Source organism: Toxorhynchites rutilus, chromosome 1 (genome assembly GCF_029784135.1).
Source record: "Toxorhynchites rutilus septentrionalis strain SRP chromosome 1, ASM2978413v1, whole genome shotgun sequence".
Lineage (NCBI taxonomy): Eukaryota > Metazoa > Arthropoda > Insecta > Diptera > Culicidae > Toxorhynchites > Toxorhynchites rutilus.
Genome location: NC_073744.1, coordinates 155,198,140 through 155,221,212, shown reverse-complemented (window position 1 = coordinate 155,221,212; position 23,073 = coordinate 155,198,140). Strand labels below are relative to the sequence as shown.

Genomic DNA, 23,073 nt, shown 5'->3' with positions numbered 1-23,073 from the left:
ATCGTTCCGAGGAGGCCGAGAGCCGTCTATTCGCTCGTGTCCCTTTCCCCCAGTCGTTTTTGTTACTATGCTAGACGTTATAATTTTGAATGTTATTCGCTTTTATCCATGTAAGAATCCATTTCGAACATTGCCAATGGAGGATTCTCAGAGTGAACCCACGATCAATTGCTTAGCGAACGCGCATCCATTTAGTCGCCTTTGTAATTGATGCAAACGAAGGGAGCTTAAACAGCAATATTTGCTTTCTCCTCAGTCCTCAGTCCTTAGTCCGTGCATGTTCAGCGAGGAATTTACACGTTACTAATCAGAAGTGATATAGAGTTGAAAATCCTAAAATTGCCCATTTTTAAGTTTGCAAACGATACCAACTCAACTGCAATCTGCAATCAGTGGATGAGAAGATTGCAGCTTGGCAGTTCATAGTGCCCAACCCCATCAACTGGACCAGCCACACGTGGACAAAACCGCGTCTAATCTGTGGCTGACGCGTGGTGACCTCTCTTCGGTAGTAGAAACCGACATGATAGCCATCCAGGACAGGATAATGCCGACAAGAAATTGCAGGCGGTACGTCACGTTGATGATATTTGCCGGATGTGCCATCAACCAGGTGAAAACATAGAGCACATTATGGGAGGCTGTTCCTTTTTGGCCAACGCAGCCTACACCGAGCGCAATAACAACCTGGCTAAATGTGCTGAACATCGAGAAGGAATTGGCCGGTATCCAAAATTCGGCTATCTTTCGCACATGCGCGATTGTCCGACAATTCCTTGATCAGGACTCAAAAGCACGAGCATGCAGAAACGTGGTTCCCTTTAGGCATTAAGAAGCCCAGGGCAGGTGAAAATTCCGGCTTGTTTCCCCTAGTCAAGAAGTCAGATGAGTCTGCAAATAAAAAAAAAATTCTTCTTTCCCGATTGTTTTACACAATATATCGTTTGCCTCATATTCCGAACACTTCATTTTAAAAATCAATGTTGTTTGATACCTATAAATGTTGTATTCTAAATTTGGGACAGAAATTAAGTGTTTGGAATTTGAGTCAAAACGGTACATGCACACATCAAATTAAAGATAAAGTAGAACCCCGATTATCCGCGGAATAGTCGGGTAAGCACATCGCGAACAAGGAAAATTGCGGTTACGCAATAAGGGACTAAAAATAAGGTGCAAACACGAAAAAAATGTTTAGAATGAAATATATGCTTTATCAATACAGAAATCATTATACTATTCATCTATAAGGTCGTATACACCAGTGACCAAAAAATGTAAAAACCACGACCAAAACAACAGAGTATGATTCTACCACTCACTGACAAATTCCGAGAAGATCTATTGATTTCCTATGGAAATCTCACGGATAATGGGGGTTCTATTGTATCTCCATGCAATATTCCAAAACTGGAAGCTTTGCAGCCACCCCTAGAAGGTGGTCTCCTGAGCCGACCGGTGGCCTCAAACCGACCCGTAGCCCTTTTCTGCTGACACTACTGGAAATTCGGTAAGTAGCGTCATTGCTGAGGTCCACAGGGGAAACCCCCATGTTCAGAGGATTGTAGCCTAGTCCGTCCCCTCGCGGTGCAGCCTGGGTAACGCTAAATGGACTATCCGGACCTCTAGTCCATTTAAAGCGCCGTATGTAAGCCTGGGTCTGGCAAAGGTAATACCCAACCTCAGCACCTTATCTTCTTCTAGCTTAGCCTAACTTTGATGCTGCTGTACCTTTGCCCATAAGGGTTATTCCGGAAAATTAAATTATTTAATGAAACATAAAAGGTGGGGCAAAATGTGGGAGACTCTCAGCTTCTTACTCGGAGGCTCGAGGCTCCCTCCGGCAATAATCCTACTTCAAGAGACACTTGTTCCGAATGCTATCTTCCGTGGAAGAGCATTTGATAACATCGAGCCTGCCGATCTTAGGGGTTAAAATCATGTATCCCGTGCATGTCAACGACTTTAACTTGTACATACCCCGTAGATTTCAAAATCATTGGGCGGTGGTGCAAGAGATCGAGCAAATTTCTTTTAAATTTTAACTCTTCCCTCCTTTTAGGAGAGGATTTGAACACGCACGATCCCCTCTGGGGATCAAGCAAATCGAACCGTAGTAGTTTGGCGGTGATTGAGCTGACCAATAAACTTGGCTTTACCTTATTAAATGATGGGGCTCACACCAGAATAAATCATAAGACAGGTCCACTGCGACTGACTTGACTATGATCTCCCCCACCCTAACCAGTAAGTTTCAATGGACTACTCTTGATGACACATTCAGTTGTGACCTTTTTTTTGTACCGCAGAACCCTGGGACTTGTACTGGGACAAATACACGACAGGGTTATTAAAACGCGTACGGTTACAAAGAATAAAAACAAACGTTATTTACAACATACTAGACGGATACATTTGGTGATGGATGATAAACAAAGACTCGGTCCACAACAATCCATAACAAAGTAAACAACAACAAATGACAACCACATTGAAATACATGTATGCGCATCTTCAGCATCACTCAATAACAATCATGCTGTCATGTGAGAGCCCTGCGGGTTTGAGCTGCGACGGACCAACACGTTATCCGAAGCGCGGCAAAAAAGAGTTGTCCACAACAATTTTTCTATTATTATCGCACTTGACAGGAACAAACCATTGCTCAGACATCGTAAAAGGTGGAAGCTTGCTGACGATCTTGACCGATTAACTGAGCTTATGCTGAATGCTGCTGCAAATCCCGCCTGGACTAGTGAAATTCTTGTCGATTACCTTGGAGAAATGTCGACCTCAAATGTTTATCCTACGCAATTCAAAGAGCTAAAGGAGCAATGTGAAAGGCTTCCTCTCGACTCCCCATCACACAACTCGGACAAGTATAACAAGGTCTATAACCTATCCGAATTTGATTGGGAACTAAACAGAGTGAAAAGTCAGGCACGTAGTATAGACGATATAAACTACCTCATGCTAAAGTACATCCCAATCACAGGGAAATGCTTGCTTTTGCAAGTATTTAATGACATATGGATGCATGGCACCATTCCTAGTGTGTGGAAGACTGGGATCGTTATACTTTTACCTAAGACCAAAGAGAAAACATCTAGTGTCTGCGATATAAACCCATAACGCTACTCAGCTGCGTGGGGAAAGTAATGGAAAAGATGGTCAACAGAAGACTGACCGGGGTGCTGGAAAGAAAGAAGCTCTTGGACCAACGGCAGTTTGGTTTCCGCTCTGGTGGAGAAGTCGAAAGCTGCCTAGTAGAACTTGAAAGATTCCTCCATAAGCATCTCAAGCCTTCACATGTTAGCACCTGTGCCCTCTTAGACATTACTAAAGCTTACGACCAGGTGTGGCGGCGCCGCTCTTACTATGCTATGCACAGACTAGACTTCAGAAAAGAAACGTATGGAAAGTATGAAAAACAAACGGCTCTCCCAGCACTGTGCAGAATTACGCATATTGATTTCTATTTTGTACCATTTATTCTATGCTCTCCCCAGTCAGTGCACATCGATTAGTGCACAAAAATTACGTATATCTACACACTGATTGAGAAAATTGTGTTGAAGCTTCGGGTAACTAAACTGCCAATGTGTTGGCAACGATTTCGTGCAGTATACTCTGTGCAGAATTCAGAATGAGTTTAGTTTACTGCATCAATTAGGCGTATCACCAGCTAAGCTGGTTGGGCAAACATATGATGAAGCTCGAGATAAAGGCGATAAATCCAGGCGATTGCAAAGAAGTCGTTTCCAAACGCTAATTATATTCATTGTAAGGCGCGTGTTCTCAATATTATTTTCTGCACTCTTGCACGAATAATTCAAAAACAAGGAAATGTTTTTCTTCCCTCTCTTCGTTGGCATCATTCTTCATCCAAAGCCCAAAGTGTAATTACGAGTTGAAGAAATTTATGCAGCAGAAGATCCCGAACTTGTGCAAAGTCAAGCTCTAGGATGATCAACATAGTTGAAACATATAAGAAAGAAATTTCTACTTGTCTGGAAGAAATGTATCGAGGTGACACAAAGTGGGATGGTGATACGATTTCACTAGCACCAGGGCTGCAAGGATACATGCTGAATTTTGATACAATTTTCTTCAATCGCTTCAAATTTCTCATTTACCGACATTCGGTACCATACACTACAAAAACGAGAACGCTAATTTTGACAAAGTGAAATTAGGAAATGAACTGCGAGTGTTCTATCCGAAGCCAGAATTTGCCGAAGAGAAAATACCGGAGATTATAAAAACACTGATCGGTAGCAATCTTGACGATATTTTTCCGGAAAATGTTTTATTCGCAAAGCTAATACTTACGCTTCCTCTAACCACAGCATCGGTCGAACAAAGTTTTTTGATTCTTCATAAACTGAAAACCTACTTAGAATCAACGACTGAAAAAGCTTATGATTATGGCTATTGAGAACAAATCCCTTCTTGAGCTTCAACATCAGAGCAATTTGTTGGAAAACCTTGTTGCGACAGATTTGCGATTTAAATTTCATTACCGTATCACCAGAAAAAAATTGATTTAAAACTCCAATTAATTAAACTCTAGTAAGACTCTAATATTATTTTTAAGAAAAATTCTATCGCACTCCATTACACATCTAAACTTATGCAATGTAATATTGAATTTATATACAATAAGAATTAGACTCAGAAATGTTTTAAATATGAGGAAGCACGAGATAGTTCAGTCAATCCACAATATTCGAGCACTAATTAACCTCTTTCTTTTGCAATGTTGAACAGAAATTTATCAAATTTTGGGTTTCTCTCGTTCACCGTGTAGGTGCACAACTAGTCAATTTACTCACGAGACGCCACTGCGTTTTATAGTAATTCTATTAAAAGTCTACTAGCTGAAATAGGTGAACCGCCGTTTACGATGGTATGTAAGATGGTCCATGCATTGGCTAGATGGGAAGAGTCAACCTATCGCTTGATACCCCTTACGGTGTAAGGACCAAGCAGGAATATCAAACCCTTCTTCTTCTTGAATGGCGTTAACGTTCCCTGTGGAACTTTTGCCGTCTCAACGTATGCATTTAAACTAGCGTCATTTATTAATACTTAGTTGAGATTTCTTAAGCCAAATAACACGCCTTGAATGTATTCCGAGGGGCAAGCTCTAGAAAACGCGTGACCACAGTGCAAGCCGAAGGAAATTTCTTTGACGAAAAATCCCCCGGCCAGAACGGGAATCGAACCCGAACACCCGGCATGATAATGTGAGACGCTAACCACTCGGCCACGGGTGCACAGAAATATCAAACCCTAACAGGTGGGGATCTGCCCTCTCCAATGCGGTTAAGTCGTTGCTCTTCTAGAGGTCTGGGGGTAACCCTCAGAAAGTGCAAACGGTTGTGAACGAGGCCTTAAGTGCTAAATTTACTGATAAACGCAAGGTCTATGCTAATGGGTTCGTCACTGATGATGATACTCGATCGTAATGCTAGGATTAGCATTAGAGTCCACAATGAGTTTAGCATCTTTTTTTTTTTTTTTTATTTAAATCGTTTATTTTTACAGGCTCAGTTACATAGGTTTAAAGGAGCCGAACTCCTTACTGTATTGTTACTAGTATATATACATTTTTCCTTAATTCTAATGTTAATAATATAGGAAACCGATTACTCGCGGTCAACTCGAGTTTAGAAGGGTGACATATTTTCTTCAGGAAAAGGAGGGGATATGAGGATATGTTGACATTGATCACACTCACACTCTCAATCACACTCTCAATCACACTCATCACACTCAATTCTTAAACCTATCTTATATCTAATATGTATTTACATTTCATCTTATTCTTAAGAAGGGATCCGATCTCTCACAAAGGAAAAGGAAAAGGAAAAACTAAGGGTATAAGGACAATCACACACGAAGATCGATAGCTTTAAGGAATACATATATTTGGGACATGTAATCAAGGTCTAACCGAGCCAACACGTCTCTCACCGGCACATTTGTTTAGCATCTTCACGTATGAAGTTCTCGCCATTAAGTTGGCAATAGAGAGCCGCACCGATGCTAATAGCGGCGTAGTTTGTTCTGATTCGTCTAGGGTCTCAGTCGTAAAGGGGGGAAAAATTAAACACTCCATCATTCAAGAATTTGAAGAGCAGATTAAAGGTAATAACGCGACCCTATGTTGGATTCCGGGCTACACCGGGATCCCTGGAAACGTGGAAGCCGATCGGTTTGCTCACGAAAGACAGAGAGACTCCATCGTCAGAAGGGGTAGATAAGTAGGTAAGGACTTCATCAGAAGGGCGAACAACTTAGTTAACTCAATGATAATATCAACAAAAAAATATATTTTGGGCACTTCATCATGGCTTCTGCAATACAGGGGTCGGTTTGGGACCAACCTCTCCTTTCTCATTTTCATGCGTTATGTTTCAAAAATCACTTCAAATGTCGATGTCGCACTTTTTCACTCTATATTTTTTTATCTCATTCTCATTCTCGGCTCATACTCTCTATCTCATCACTTCCAGGAACGAATAGCACGTAAAAAAATTGCGTTGCGTTCTTCATTATTTTCGCGTAAAAGTTTGAATGAGAAGAGTTCCGACCTCGCTAGCAAGATTCATTCTCCCTTGCACTTACCTTAACTTTATCAATGGGATCGTCCCATATGAGCTTATGCACAAACGGATTCACATAGTGAATCTCTTTTGGTTGCTGCTGTATTTGTTTTTGCGCTGCGTCTGGTTTTTCTTCGACCGGTTCCTGTTTTTGAAACCCATTCCCGGCAGCCGTTCTCGTATCCATTTTTTTCTGTTTATATTCCAACGTTGGATGACGACGCGGCAAAAATGTGTATGTTTTGGATATTCCAACCCGAGGGGCGCTACGTCAAACTTCCGCACAACTAAAACGTAATTTCGTCGCAAAATGCCCCCTCCCTCTCTTACTCCAAGGTGTAGCAAACTTTCACCTCACAGCGGCCAATTGCGCCAACCTTCATAAAACAATTTCGAAATTACAACGCCTTCACTTCCTCTCCCCAAATGCTCGTCTCCTCCGTTCCGATTTTTCAACCATCCATCATTGCATTTTTACTCTTTCGCAAAAACAGATCCGCGGAAAATCTCTTCGTTTTCATTAAAACATAAATTGCTGCAGCGGTAGAGCGACCAATGGAATTTTCACCAACACCATCGCAGCAACCTACGACACTTTTTGCACTTTTGGTAATGGTTCACTGCGAATATTTTGACTATCAAGCAAATTTATTGGGGGTTCTGCTGCTCCTCGCCCGAACAGTAACTCCCCAGAACCCATAAAGTAAAATCAACAAACGAATGCAAAAATAGCGTAACACACGGACTTCGGAAAAGCTGTCAATCAACTTGAATCGAAATTGATTTTTCACTTATTCTTCCCGGCCGTGTTACATTCCGCGTAGTATTCTTCCACTTGTTTTCTCGCTTATGCTGCAGAAACGGAACTATACAACTAGAAAAAAGGAAGTGTAGTTGGGGTTCGATTCGCAAAAAATTTTACTGACGTCCGTTTTTCACGACCACACGATGAGAACTGTGCAGAAATGGCAAACACATCAAACGTGTTCGTCAGACAGAGCACTTTGTACCGAGAGAACGGTACAAAGCGCGAGAGAGTTCATATTACCATCACATATACCATTGAATGGCAGGCTGGTAGTTCTTCGCCACCGGATGATCTTCATTTGTTGTTTTACGCAACGATGCCGTTCAACTGGTGAGGTGGGGAGCGGAGACGTTTGTTTACTTTGACAAACTGGCGAAACTGACGCAGAGTTGCCATCCTACTGGATGCTGTTTGAAGCAATGGTATGAATACTGACATATAGAGGAAGTGGTTGTATCAGAATAAAATGTTTTTAACCATTGAGTGCTACGGTTTTATAGCAGCTCCATGGAAATTTTTAAACGTATTAGTGCCATCGTTTCTTATTATAGTGGAAGGAATTTTTGTTCGAAAGAGAATGCTTATAAGCTTATATGGTTATATTAGTTACCTTCATTATCATATGTTATACTGTCAGTCACCGGTGACTGACACAGCCTGAGCGGAAACTGGGTGTCAGTCACCGATGATTTTTCCCTCCGGTGACTGACACAGCCTGAGCGGATGACTGACGTGGCAGTCAACGTGTTAATACAGACTCGACTCGATTATCCGGATACTCGATTATGCGGAATTTTAGACTCAGTTATCCGGTGTATTTTAGTTTTGATTTTTTTTCAGATCAGAAGTTTGAAATAATTTGTTAATATGCTTTATAAATATGATCATTTGAACAATATTGAACGTAGCTAAATAGAGGAGGGGGCTGGAACAGGGGTTGTTCCTTACAATTAGTTTCAAAAAGGGGTTGCGGAAATGACCACGCTTGTCCACGGTGAGGGGGGAGGGGGTATAGACAATATTCACGTGGACACGTTGAATGAATATTTTGAAAAAAAACTGTTCACATCTGTGTTCAACAATATATGGAAATTTCTGCATTCTACATTTTCAATAAATGCATTCGTATTTATCAACAAAAAGGATTGAGCTGTCTGATAGTGCTGAACATCTATATTTTTCATGTAGTTGAACTTCTTTGCTGAAATGTGTATTCTGAGGATGTATTTTGGAGTGTATCTTTGAGGCAAGCGGAATGAACCATAATCAGTTCTCCCCAAAACTGATCTTCAGCCGGAGAAAGTCATCTTTGTATCTGGTGCGATTCGAACGGAATTCTGCATCACGCATTATAAATTCCAGCAAGTTCAAGTACGCAACTAAACGAACCAAAATCAGTGATTTATAATTAGTCAATATGATAGGTAAGCTATTCCACCAGAATTATGCCAAATCCTATGTTTCTTTGACAGCTTGAAAAAAATTTTTGGAGTTTGACTGGGATGTGGTACTCGGTGGAGTACCTATTTGGGTCGTACTCACCAGATATTGCATCTTCTAAAGCCGTTGGAAAAAAAGGGCAAGAATTTCGACTCATGGAATGGCATAAAAAGTATCCTGTACAGTTTTTTGACGAGAAAACAAAAGGTCTGTGGATTTGTGGAGAAAAAAACGATGCACATACAGTACCCTTCAAGAAGTTAGAACCACTCAAATTTTTAGCAATCAGGAAAAGCTCAGTTGAAACGAAGTGTAAATAGTGGAAAACATTGATTATCTTCGTTAATTTTATAAAGAAGTGATAATGTGAAATGGGGAGAAACATCTGGTTCTAAAGTCATGGAACACCGATACTTTTTTTAAGGATTACAAAACAATGAAGGTTACAAAGTTTGTTTTACAAACGAAAATAATCATTGTATACCATTTTATCATCTGGACCGATATCTTTCGCATCTCTAAAGGCTAAAAAATGAGTGGTTATATAGTTATGAAACGAAGTATAGAATCGTATAAGTGTGTATCCTAAAAATTATGCTTTTGTTTTTCCCCTAAAAATGGGCAAAAATATTTCGAATAATCCTACATATCCCAAAACTTACGAAGTTGTACAGAAAGATCATTGGTAGATTTTTGTAGTGCAGATTGATAAATAGAAGAGTTAAGTGAACAGCATTAACTATTAGGGACAGATTATTTTGAGCGTTTATAAGATTGGCTATTTGAATTTAATTGTTCTATTCAAGCGCGAAACATTAAAAAAACTAATCCGCCAGTGTTTCATAACTATAGAATCAGATGGAAAAGTCAGAAGTAGAACGAAGTATTTCGGAATCATTTGTTACTGTTTTTGTGTCAAAACCACCGCGATTATCGGGTAATTTGGCACCAGTTAACGAAATCCGGACGGATATTGAACTAAAATGAGTTACGGATTAGAAACTGGTTGTAATTCATGCAAAATCGATTTAAATTTTGGAAAGGAGTGATAGTTTTCCATCTGGTTCTGTATTTATGAATCACCGGCATTTTTTATTTTTTTGAATTTTAGGCGCCTGAACAAAACAATAGAGTTCAAATGGCCTGTCTTACAAATGTTATTATATCCTACACTATATACTCCATTTCAATCGGAAGCATAAAGAACATTCCAGCTTAAAAAACTGAAACAGCTCAACCAGCTTACGTTGATTTATGACAGAAAATGTTGACTAGTGATGTTTCTAACTAATCAGTGATACAAATAACTTCACTAGGCAATAAACCAAAAATTGACTATGAAGCGCTATCACTAATGAAGCTTACATTTTTAGCAAGTAAAAACAGAGAATAGAAAATAAAAACGAATTTAAAATGGAATTTATACGCAACACAATTTTTTCGCCGAATGTTGTTTCCAAGAAGAGAAGAAATGTCCACGTGCACAACAGAGGGAGGGGTATAGAAAATGTTCACGATTGTCCACGGAGAGGGAGGGGGGTGTCTAAAATCACGCTTTTTATGTCCACGTGGTATGTGGACAGGCCCTATGATAATGTATTGAAACATGAATGTAGCCAGGATGAGTCCCGGATGAGTCCGGTCGCGGTTGGCTCGAGGTTAGTATTACAAAGATCTCATAATTGGGATGTTGCAGTCTCCAGTACTATGTATGTGCGGCCGACACGGGATACTTCCTATTGGGGTGTAACTGACCATTGATCAGCGACGCCCTCCTAGTCTGTACCTCATATCAATCGTGGTGCATCTCTCTTGACTCGAGGAATCCAGGGTAGAATGGTCACTGGGCGGTACAATCTTCTGCTCGTGTAGAGTTGCCATGAGCGGTACAACCTTTGGCTCTTGTTGAATGATCAGTGGCCTGCACAACCTTCGACCTGTGTATCTGTAAAGAGTATGTGTATGTATTGCCGCGACTAAGTAAAAGTTTATCGATTGGATAGGAGGGATATGATACAGGGATACAACGGAGGAAACATCATCAAACGTTGACATCGGCGTTTCTGAGGAACAGGTATAGATGAAGCATGAAGCAGAAGATCAGGATCACGGCTACCTAAGATATCCCGGACGGGGATATCCGATTGTCTGCCTAGTGCCCTCAATGCTATGGAAAGCTGAGAGCGGGCAGCATGGAACCGGATACACGACCAGACAACATGCTCGATGTCGTGGTAGCATTGAGTCCGGTCCACAGTGTACATTTTGCTTTAAAAATAATATATTCAAATGAGATTATTAATTCAATAATCATATATAATATGATCATTCGAATAATCATGGATGTAGTAAGGAAAAGGAAAAGTTTGGGTAGCAGTGTTGAGTTTGTTCCAAAGAATACAAAATAAGTGATAATCCTTTGAATCCGCTCTCAAAAGATGTCTAATTAGCATCTTCATATGTTACGCTACTATCGCAGAAAAAATTTTTATAAAACTTGTTTGGCAAATTGTTATTTCTTTCAGCTGAAAAACAAGTTCATGAGTAACGAGGGGCATTAGAGTGCCATTGAAAATGATTTACGAACGGAACTTCCTGAAAAATGTTAATTCCCGCGAAAAAATACACTAAACAAAATTCAGTTCAATCGAACTTTATTTACGTCAAAGTTTGAGTTTTTTTGAAAACCGAAAAATTTACCTAATTGAAAGAGAAAGTTACCACACTTATGCCAAGCCATTCTTCATAACATTCATAATATAAAATAAAACTTGTTTGGCAAATTGTTATCTCTTTCAGCTGAAAAACAAATTCATGAGTAACGAGGGGCATTAGAGTGCCAATGAAAATGATTTACGAACGGGACTTCCTGAAAAATGTAAATTCCCGCTATTTACATTGTAAAATGATGATTTTCTAATCTTTTTAGCGTAGAAAGAATACTAGAAACCGGAAATTTTGATGAAAAATGCAGATTTTTTTTATCAAATTTCAAACAACTTCAAACTAAAAAAAATTAAATTGAAAAAATTTGATGAAACTCGTATGAAATGTTTTAGAAAAATCGGAATTCTTCAAATTTCCCGGTTTCAAGTATCCTTTCCACGCTGAAAAGATTAGAAAATCGCCATTTTACATTGTTTCATTCATTCATATAAAGAATGGCTTCGTATAAGTGTTGTAATTTATATTTTTTTTTCAGTAGGTAAACAATGGGTAGCATATGTTGTGCTTAACATATTGCAGATCCTTCTCGTATCGGCCGAACAGAATCCCCTGCATAATCAACAATATCAACCAATTAGAGCATTGAATCCTCCATAAAAACAATCGACCTGTGTTTTGTGCACCCTGAATAGGCTGATTATTGCCTCATGTCTGAAACCATAGCCCATAATCAGGACTTCCATATGAAATTTGCATTTTTGCATTACATGCTCTCCAGTATGGCTTGAACACTTGTGCTGAAGAGTAAAGGTACAAGCGGTCATTTTATCTATTTACCCTTAGGATTTGATTCAGTTCATTTGAACCCTCAATCCCAGTTTATTTTATACCAGCGGTCGTAGTAGGCGTATCTGAAAAATCTTGACAGTAAATTCTTCGAAAAATCTGTATCTTTAGATAGAGAAAATTTCACGTTGATCCGTTTCGTTTTGAAAAAGTTGTGCAGGATGGAAGCCGAGAGAAGAAATTTGATTATGGACACCCACATTAAAAATTCCACGTGGTCAGGTACTCGAATCACGAACACGTTGAAGGTGGCTAAATCGACAGTGTGTGATGTACTGAAACGTTTTCGTGAACGTGCAGAGGACGCGTCCTAGTGGAACATACGATCGGAAGACAAGGTGTGACCAAGATTTTCATCACAAACAAGGCAATGTGCTCGAAAATGTATAGGAAACGTCCGGAAAAGTTTTGGCCAGATTTGCTGCCACTACAGTCGAGAAGTGCTTCAGTGGTACCCCGTGACAATGGAATCGATTACATTGAGAAAGACCTCAATTCTCCAATTGCCCCCAATTACGCCTAATCAGAAAATTTTGGGCAATTGTGGAATTGGTGCTAAAATGACTCAAAATGCTGCAGACATAATGAGATCGTGGAATAAAATGGCCGCCGGGTTGACCAACAGAGAGTTCAAACTCTGATGGACGTATCTGAAGAAAAGTACGAAAATTCATTAAAACTATAAAGGAATAATTTTTCTGAAAGAACAAGAAATTATCTATATTATAAAAACAAACATACAACATACGAGATACAACTGGTTTTAGGATTCAAAATAAATCAAGCTTTAACGTACATTACGAAGGGAGCCATCATGAGAAAGATTGGCTTTTTCTTCTAGTTGAACTTTTTCATCATTATTTATCTACTTCACTATGTTCCTGAGTTCTTCATTATGCTTCGATATAACGTGAAATACGATACAACTTATTTCCCCTGTATGTAAATATAATCCCTCTACTTAAAACGATCCCTAAATAAATAGTCAAAAACATCCTCGGAAATTCGAAAATCCATTTTATTTCCTCTACTCATTGAGATCACTACATTGCAACACCTATTGGACACTTTGTGGAGCTCTATATTTCATTTGACACATATATTTGTTCTACATTCTCAAACACATATCGCGTAAAGGTTTTTTCGTTCTACACAACATAAACGTTCCTTTCCAACAATTCATAACCGTAATATGAAAGTCGACCAAAACCAGAGCTTCCTTTCGAGAACGTATTTCTAAAGAATTGTGAAACATCAACATCAACCTACTTGCAGCAACATCAACTCTATCGCCCTCCGCAGCGAATCTAATTCGCTTGCGACACTTCAACGAACACACTTTCGTTGGTATCCTCATTGGTTTGCTGCATTGCGGCCTCGATATGCTCCTGTAGCGTTGCTTCCTCGCTCAGCGTGGGATGTTTGTAACCTTCCAAAAAGTAGCAAGTTTTACCCTTGGAGTCTGTGAATTCTTTCGGCATGAACGAGGGATCCCTCGGGTTGAGCTGGAACTCGTAACCCGGGTGCTTAATGAGCCACTCTCTCGTCGTAGGACTTATGTTGACCTTGCAGGCTTCGCTTCCCGACTCGAACTTGTTGGCAATGGTGACGTTATGACCGAACAAGCAATAGCGGGGCATTTTGCGTCCCACGACGCCGGCCAGCACCGTACCGGTGTGGATTCCAACGCGCATCTGTAAAAAAAATCGGTTATATTAAGTAAACAAACTAGTTTTCAACCCGTTTGCTCATACCCGTATGTGCTGCCCATCGTGAGTGTTGTACAGCGAACATGTTTCAATCATCCGCAGAGCCATCCAAGCCACCTTATGAGCATCGTAGATGCTCGCCCGATGCAGTCCACTAGCAACGCAGTACGCATCTCCGATGGTCTCCACCTTGTACACATCGAAGAAACCACAAAGCTCATCGAAATGCTTGTACAAAGACTCCAACATGTTGACAACCATAAACGGCGAAGCAGTCGAGCAAATGCTGGTAAATCCCACAATATCGCTGAACAGCATGGTCACATCGGGGTATGTCTTCGCATCAATCTGGGCCCCAAGCCAGAGTCTCTCAGCGATCTCCGCCGGAAACATCAACTGCAACAGGTTCACATTCTTCTTCCTTTCTTTGGTCACGGCTGAGTTCGCTTCCTCTATGGAACTCTTCAGCTTATCCATGCGGCGACGAAGTCCATCCTGAGCGCGAGCCTGTTCACCAACCAGAATCACCTCCCGCGTTGCATCGTGCAGTGGAATGTCCGAAATGAACAGACCATTGCAGGTAAGTCCTTCCAATCCATCGAGGAACGGCGATCCCATGAACAACAGTGAATTGGATTCGGGACAGAACACCATCTGTCCTTTGATCTCCAGACCCTTAGCGAAGAAATCGGGTCGACCAGGGGGCGCACGCAGTGAGATCATAAACGGTGTATTGGTACGACGTACAATCTCTCTGAACTTCAGTGAAAGCCCACGAGGTCGCTTGAATCGAAAGTACGTACAAGCTGACAAACCGCTTGTAGCCATGTAATTCTTAAACAATCGGCTAAACCCTTGACCAACCTGAACCAGATTCAAATGCTCATCCATGATGAAGTGCCATGGGAAGGCTTTACAGAAGAAATCGTTATCCATTTTCAGATCTTTAGTCTCCGCTGAGACGCTTTCGCGCTGAACCCCCACCAGCTTGTTGCTCTCGATCGCCACGACCGGCGAAGGCTGTTCCCTCAGGTCATCCAGCTTGAACAGATAGCGATACCGGGGAACGTCACCGTCAATCGGTTCCATATCAATCTGTGGGCTGTAGTGAAAGAGCAGCCGACTCAACGCTTGCAGACATCCCAGCAGCAGCCACGCCAGCACCGGACGCTCCGAGGTGAAGATCAGTTCGCCCTCGCTGGCGCACACGAACCCGGTATCGGAGATGTCCTCCTCCTGGAGCTTCAGCACATCGTACACGCCGTCCAGGGAGCCTAGAAATTCCTGTAGATTCGAACCGAGACACTTGAAGGCGCGCTCGATCAAACCCACGCACGATGTGTGGATGAGTTCTTCCCCGAGCAGCACCAGGATGTCGCAGGAAGCGGTTTCTGTGAAATGAATACTATTAATTATTTAGGTACTATTAAGTGATGAGTTGGAGTATCATCTGTTTGAAACTGTGTTCTACTCTCATGACATCCCTTGAGAGTAGCTTATGAGGATTGTATAAAGAGGCATATACCAATATATTCGAAATATGCATTTTGCATGATGATAACGCGCCATCGCACCGAGCCTGAATTGTATTAAATTATTTGACCAAACATCAAGTAAATACCATCGAGTAAGCACCATAGTCACCTGGCCCCGTGCGACTTTTTTATTGTTCCCCAAGTTGAAGTTTCTACTTCGTGGAAAACAATTTCAATCGATCGAGGAGATCAAAGAGAATGCGACGAGGGATCTAAAGGCCATCCCTTCGTCGGTCTACCAGGAATGCATGGATGACTGGGTCAAGCGTTGGCACACGGTGTTACTTCAGATGGATCATATTTTGAAGGAGATGAAATAAATTTGCCTGAAATTCAACTCTATTTTTTTTTTTTTTTTATTAAATCGTTTATTTTTACAGGCTCAGTTACATAAGTTTAAAGGAGCCAAACTCCTGACTGTATTGTTACAAGTATATATAAACATTTTTCCTTAATTCTAATGTTAATGGTGTAGAAAACCGATTACTCGCGGTCTACTCGAGTTTAGAAGGGTGACATATTTTCTTCAGGAAGGGATAAAAGGATATGTTGACAATGTTCACTCTCACATTCACACTCACATTCATTACACTCAATTCTTAAGCCTATCTTATATCTAATATGTTTTTACATTTCACCTTATTCTATTGTTAATAAGAAGGGATTTGATTTCTCGCGAAGGAAAAGGAAAAGGAGAATATAAGGATATAAGGACAATCAGACACGAAGATCGATAACTTTTAGGAAGACATATATTTGGGACATGTAATCAAGGTCTAACCGAGCCAACACATCTCTCACCGGCACATTGGGCTGCCTTCCTCTAGCCCAAAGAGAGTTTTCTAAATTCGATCTGGCAACAAGATACTCCTCGCACGACCAAACAACGTGTTCGACGTCGTGGTAACCTTGGCCGCAGGCACAGATATTGCTGTCGGCAAGATCAAAACGAAAGAGTAGCGCGTTTAACGAACAGTGATTGGACATGAGTCGGGAGAAGGTGCGAATAAAGTCCCGACTCAAGTCATATCTCGAACAATTTTTTGTACAGGAACGGAATCGGGACATACCTTCCGTGCAAAATTTAAAATCCATCGATGTGAATATTCCTCGCTTTCATTCGTTGAAGAGCGATTTCTCATGTTTCGAGCCACTTTCCATAATTTTTTCATTGACGTTTCTCGTGACAGACCTCCCACGAAATTTCGCCAATAAGCACGTTTTTTCCCTTTGATCAAGTTTTTAAATTGATTTTCAAGGGATAAATACGTTTGAAAATTCTCAATGGTTCCACTTTTCCGAAAAGCTTTAAATGCATTCGATTTATCCTGATAAAGCTTGGAGCATTGGCTATCCCACCATGGATTGGGAGGCCTTCGACGAATAGTGGAACCTGGGATGGGTTTCGTTTGAGCGCGAACCGCGCTGTCATAGATCAAACGAGAAAGGAAGTTATACTCCTCCAATGGAGGTAAACCATCTTTGGAATTGATGGCTAGAGCAATCGCGTCCGCATATTTTTTCCAGTCAATGTGTCTTGTGAGGTCATATGCCATGTTTATAGATTCAGAAGAATTCGACCCAATGGTGATGGAAATTTTGATTGGCAAGTGATCACTACCGTTGGGATCCTGGATTACATTCCACTTGCAATCTAACGATAGTGAATTCGAGCAAAGCGAGAGGTCAAGAGCACTTGGGTTAGCAGGTGGTTTAGGTACACGTGTTGTTTCCCCAGTGTTCAAAACGGTCATATTGAAGCTGTTACAAAGGTCATATATCAACGATGAACGATTGTCGTCGTACTGTTTCCCCCAGGCAGTTCCGTGAGAGTTGAAGTCTCCCAAGATCAATCGTGGCTCAGGAAGGAGTGAGCACATGTCAACAAGTTGCTTGCGGCTAACCGCAGATCTCGGAGGCCAATACAAGCTGACTATACAAAGGTCTTTGCCTCTGATGTTTGCATGACAGGCAACAGCTTCGATCCCTCCAATAGGTGGAAGGTCAATTCTAAAAAAAGAGTGACACTTATTGATCCCCAATAGTACCCCTCCGTATCTGTCATCGCGGTCCAAGCGTATTATATTAAAATCGTGGAAAGAGAGATCATTTTGAGAAGAGAGCCAGGTTTCGGACAGTGCAAAAACATCACAATTGACTTTATGAATTAGAAATTTGAATGTATCCAATTTAGGGATAAGACTACGACAATTCCACTGTAAAACAGTGATATCTCCGACCTCTCTATTTAAATTAGACATCAAGAGAGATAATCATTGCAAGGAGGGGCCATGTTTGCATCAATTGTTGCAAAATTGTCTTCAATACTGGAAGCATTAAGATGACAATGGTTCTGATGGAGTCGGAAACATTAAAACACTTGAAGATTTGATCCAAAAGGTCAGACAACTTAATAAATCCCGATTGGGAAGTTGAGCTGGACGGAAAAATAGGGACAGTTGGGGTTTTTGATGTCCCCTCGAGTGCTGGGTCGTTCGAAGATGAACTATTCCCACGGAAACCAGGAGGAACCTGATTTTGCTTGTCCGCTGCACTCGATTTTTTAGGCAAGCTAACAGGGGGTATCACCGGAAGGACTTGTCCTTGAACTTTGGGAGTGGTCACATTTTTGCGCCGGGGATTCCCTTTGGAAATAACCGTTGTGCCCCCGCTAGCTGTGTCCGCTTCTATTTCGTCAACTGGCAACGTAGCGAAAACATTATGTGTGTTGATTGGTTGTTGCTCTTGAGCCAGTGGAGAAGCGCCCTTCAAAATTTCCGCAAAAGTGCGTTTCGAGCGTTCCTTCAAAGAGCGCTTCTGTTTATCCCAGCGACTTTTGTAAGTTTCACAAGCTGAGAGCTCATGTGGGGATCCCCCGCAATATGGACATTTATGCTCAGTCGCACTGCAGGATTTCCCCTCATGTTGCTCTCCGCAAGTGGCACAGCGCTCCTTGTTGGCGCAATAATCTGCTGTATGACCAACTGACTTGCATTTGTTGCAAGTCATGGGCTTTGGCACGAAGAGTCGCACTGGGAGCCTTAATTTATCCACCATAACGTAGTCAGGGAGGGCGGAACCAGCAAAAGTTACTCGAAACGAGTCGGACGGCGTGAATTTTTTTTCTTCCCCATTCTGGGAAACTTTTCTTAGTTGCTGGCAGTCCAAAATTTTAATTTGCTTCAAAGGGAGCTGTTTAAATCTGCCATCTCCCTCTTTTATTATTTCGCTCGTCAGACCCGTTTCTGTAATCACCCCCGCAATTTCTACGTTATGGCAGGGCACATATACGCGATATTCTATTACAAAACGATTGTCGACAACAATATCGTTAGCGTGCTTCCGATTAGCCACGACAACACGCAGTTTGTTCGGTCTAACCTTTCTAATTTCGACCACGGAGGAATAATATCTTGCCAGATCTTTAGAAATTTGAATGACATTTAGAGATTTTCCTTTTGGTTTGGGCCGGAAGAAAACAATCCATGGGCCAGATCCAGGTGAATCTTCTGGATAGACCTTGACACGAGGAGAGGAAACAACTGAGGGGGAGGACGAGGTCGATTGTTGAGCGGGATCAGGAACAGTAGGGCTGGGAGGCAAGTTCGGGAGTCGATCGGAAGCGGGAGCAGGAGATTGAGGGGGTGAAGAGGAAAGGTTTGCAAATTTTCTTGAAGGGGGCTTGTTTAGGTGACTTAACTCTCCCTCTAAAGAGACATCCGAGGGGGGAACGCGTTTAAGCGACTTTCCAGCTCCCGTAGATATGGAGGGGTAGACAGTGGATTCAATCTCCATGTCAACGGTTCCTTCTTCATCTGCCATTTAAAGTGGCAGATGTACACTTTTTAGTTAATTTTTCAATTTTTTGTTTGTTTTTTTCTTTCTTAACCTAATAAACTTAACCTAATAAAATTATTGATACTTATAATGCACACCACACCAGTGCGGATAATCTCCAACGCGTATCAATCCTTCGGTGTAGCTGAACCGGTGTATCGCACCACAGCACGATAATGGTGTCGATGACGAGAGGCGATAAATTCACCAGCACACAGCACACAGCGCCCGCGCTGCAGGCCTTCTTCCTCCTGCTTGTTGTGTCCGCTTCAATGCAATCCAGTTACAATTTAGGGAATCCCGTTATTGCGCACAATCACTTGACCAGTCCCGAGAATAACGGTATCACTTCAACGATACACGATCACGAAATATATGCGTCCGGCGGCTTCGAACTTAGGAAGACGAATGAACTCTATTTTGTTTCATTTAAAAATTCCCGGGACTTTCTGATCATAGGGTAGGCAGATTCAACAATCTTCAGGAGAATGATTTCGAACTAGGTGAACTAGGAGCTTTGTTCACCCGAAAGCGTCGAAGGATTTCTTGTTCCAACAGACCAATGCTACCAGTGTTTGCGAATACCCAAGCCCTGTAATATTCCGTACTTCTGCAAAGTGTCTTCAGACGTGTTGGAATTCCAAGTAAAGTCGGAAAGTCCCTGCTTGAAGTCGAAAAAGCATATCAAAACCAACATCGTAAAAACTTCGACTTCTGCACCAAACTGACACGAGAAGAACATAACCCTAGAGAAAATAGTAGAAGAGTGCCAGAGCATGGTTACCTCTGAAAAGATACCAGATTTGTGGAATACCCTTCAACTGCAGCAAACGCACAAGCAGTTCGTCAGCAGGGCAGCTCGGGATTTAAACGGAAGCAGCAATGCAAGCACAATAGCAAGGAGCATCAGTCTTGAAACAATTAAAATTCAGAATCAAGAAACCAGTCGTATCTAGGGATTGGTTAAACGTACAACACATGTAATTATATCAAAATGCAGATTCTTTTCAGAAAAAAAAAACACTGAAAAAATTATTCTGTTACGATCACGATCACGATCTCTTCATGTCTGCAGCATCTCGAGTCACTTTGGCACCTTTCATCGAATTCTGTTTGACAATTGTCCACAAAAGGCTGAAACGTTATTGATTTAACGATTGGGAGGAATTGGGGGCGATTGGGAGGATCAGGTAAACTGGAGCACCTCTAGGCTGTAGTGGAAGCTTGCCGAATCTGATCAAAACATCACCGGAACTCTGGCTCTGGCTTTTGTTCTACAACTTTCGAGTGCGTCTTTAGCCATCATATTTTGCTTCAGCGTCCTGTTTTGCAAATTGATCTCTTTTGGCACACAGCTGCTCGCTGCAAGCGAGTCAAAACCGAAAAGTGAAGGTAATGCTGACTGTTTTCTTCGATATTCGTGGCTTTGTCCATTCGGAATTCCTTCCGCAGAGCCAAACGATCAATGAAGTGTATTACCTTGGCGTTATGAGGCGTTTGGCGATGACACTTGGATTTTGCACCACGATAATGCACCAGCTCATCGACTCATAATTGTAATACAAATGAAACACAAATTTCTGCATTACTCAAGAACAAATCAAGCAAATGAAGCCAAATTTGGGATGTAAGGATTTTTGGGTACGAGAAATGTTTCTATGATGGTATAACACGCCTCCCTGCTCTGGAATGGAGAGAGGGTCCCATAAAAATAATACATATATTTTAACAAAACATTTGCAAGTGGTTGAAAAATCTTGAACGAGAATTGTGTCTGAAAATAATCTGATAGTAATAGAAATTTTATAGTAAAATGTAATTTTTCAGGGTAGATTAGAAGATCAATCAATGAACAGTTCTGCGATTGGACCCATGAACGTGCGCTTAGTAAGAAAACGTGGATGTGATAACGAAAAATACATTTTGAGCGGGACGAAGTTTGCCGGGTCAGCTAGCGTTTTGAATAAAATTGATTTTTTGCTCGTTTTTTTAGGTTTCTTTTTGTATAACCACAACAAGAAAAAAAAATCTCGAAGCGGGAGAGCTGCATCCAGACACTTTTGCATCGGGTGCGAGAGCTCCATTCGACGCCATTGCTAAAAGCTACGAACAAAAATTCACCGATCGTATTTTTCGTTGTCTTAAAAACCAGAATACCAACATTTTTCTCAATGATAATGCTCACTCAAAAGACCGGACCATTTCCTAATATTGCGATTCGCACCAAAATATGAGAAAATGATCCGATAAAAAAAAAGAATTGAACTGGCATAGTATTCACGAATTGTGTGAAAGGTCCTTGCTTACTCACCATCAATTTGATTAAGGCTGTCTTGAACATCCGCCAAATAATCATAATGTGGATAGATAGACAATGAGTTACAGTCCGATTTCCTGAAAAAAAAGATAAATTGTTTACAAACGATACCGCCAAAGTGAATCGCAGTTATGCTCAGGGAGAGCACGTGGTTGAATTCAAAACTACCAACACTTACAGCTTTCCAAGCCCAGGCCACCTGTGGCTGTACTTCTCAATCAACGACATCAACGCATCGTACACATCCTCGTTCTGTTGTTGCCCAACGTCACGAGAAGATCCAAAACGGAAACACAGCGAAACGATGGTAGAAGGTCAGTTCATCGATTGGGGGATAAAAATGGCCGCCACGAGAAGAGGAAAACGAAAATAAAAACCCAACTTACCGATGGGGCTGTTAACAGTTGGATTGCTGCGTTCAGATGGGTCAACGTGAGCGCATCATCTGGGATTTCGCCCAGATCCTCGTCCAGATTCCAGCCGTGTCCATCCGTCGACGGCTGACGGGGAAAACCTTCCGCAGGTCTCGCGAAAGGACAAGCCATTGTTGGGTGGAAATAAAAATTCCTGTCGCACGTAAATGAACCCTGGATTAGCACTTATGTGGATTCACGTGGATTTGCTTCATGCCGCTGGTATCCATTTCCATTTTTATGAATGAAACACCCAACTGATTGAAGATGGTTTCATAATCACTCCAACAAATTTTCTGTTATTACTTATTTTCTGTAACAACTTTTATTTTGTAGTGAAAAATAGAACTTTAATTTACCTCACAAAAACACAATTTTTCACACTGAAGCAGGAACTTGTTGTTCCAGCTGCACTTATTGCTGTACTACAATTATCCACAGTTATCAATTCGGGAAAACTATATGTTAATACGCGATTGATTCACCTAATAGAATTAGGCTAGATTTAAGATATTGAATCATCATCATTGTCTAGAATCGATCCGATACTCGGCATGTTTTCTTCGATTCATGAGCACACATTTTGTAAGAAATAAATACTAAGATTCCTTGTCAAAATTGGGAATATTTTGGTACTTTTTCAAATCAACCCAATTCAAAATTTCAATTACTTCTACAGGTAACAACAGTAATAGTCTTCGGGTGAAAAGAATTTCCGAGTATGCGCACAGGCAGTCCTTTGTGTATCGGAATTCCTTTGCAAGTAATGTGATCGATTGACCCCTAAGCTTCTCCAACACCCAATCTTCTTCTTCTTTGTTTTTAAGAGGCTTTAAACTTTGCAGTTCATTCGCCTCTAAACCAACACCCAATTCAAATATTTGGAATTA

The 23,073-nt window shown here is 41.2% G+C and overlaps 2 protein-coding genes across 9 annotated transcripts in view; both read right to left on the bottom strand.

Annotated features, from left to right (window-relative positions):
* LOC129762369 (lysophosphatidylcholine acyltransferase) overlaps nt 1-7,576 on the bottom strand; it is a 36,198-nt gene extending 28,622 nt beyond the window's left edge. For 5 of the 6 annotated variants that reach the window (XR_008740600.1, XR_008740601.1, XR_008740602.1 and 2 more), the window contains exon 1: nt 6,634-7,575. Coding sequence is in view for 3 of the 6 variants with exons in the window: in XM_055760592.1 (XP_055616567.1) it covers nt 6,634-6,798 (165 nt within the window). In the remaining 3 variants the exon portion in view is untranslated. Of the gene's footprint in view, nt 1-6,633 lie in introns of all 6 variants that reach the window. The other variant, XM_055760594.1, reaches the window with a different exon arrangement.
* A 5,792-nt stretch (nt 7,577-13,368) lies between these two features.
* Nucleotides 13,369-22,856, bottom strand: LOC129762366 (head-specific guanylate cyclase). 3 transcript variants are annotated; one of them, XM_055760586.1, is made up of 6 exons: nt 22,543-22,856; nt 22,157-22,479; nt 21,949-22,022; nt 21,765-21,847; nt 14,127-15,472; nt 13,369-14,066 (listed from the first exon to the last, which is right to left on the bottom strand). In XM_055760586.1, exons 2-6 carry the CDS (start codon nt 22,313-22,315, stop codon nt 13,680-13,682), a joined length of 2,049 nt encoding a protein of 682 aa, XP_055616561.1. In that variant the 5' UTR covers nt 22,316-22,479; nt 22,543-22,856; the 3' UTR covers nt 13,369-13,679. The 3 variants fall into 3 exon arrangements, with proteins under 3 accessions (XP_055616561.1, XP_055616563.1, XP_055616562.1); XM_055760588.1 differs by having other exon boundaries at nt 22,157-22,440; XM_055760587.1 differs by having other exon boundaries at nt 22,157-22,337.
* Between the last annotated feature and the right edge of the window lie 217 nt (nt 22,857-23,073).

Excerpts from the sequence above, each read along its gene's own strand:
- LOC129762366 (XM_055760586.1), bottom strand. The coding sequence starts at position 22,315 with ATGGCTTGTCCTTTCGCGAGACCTGCGGAAGGTTTTCCCCGTCAGCCG. Across the intron at positions 22,023-22,156 it reads AACTGTTAACAGCCCCATCG|AACGAGGATGTGTACGATGC; the intron begins GTAAGTTGGGTT and ends GGGCAACAACAG. Across the intron at positions 14,067-14,126 it reads ACGATGGGCAGCACATACGG|ATGCGCGTTGGAATCCACAC; the intron begins GTATGAGCAAAC and ends TTTTTTTTACAG.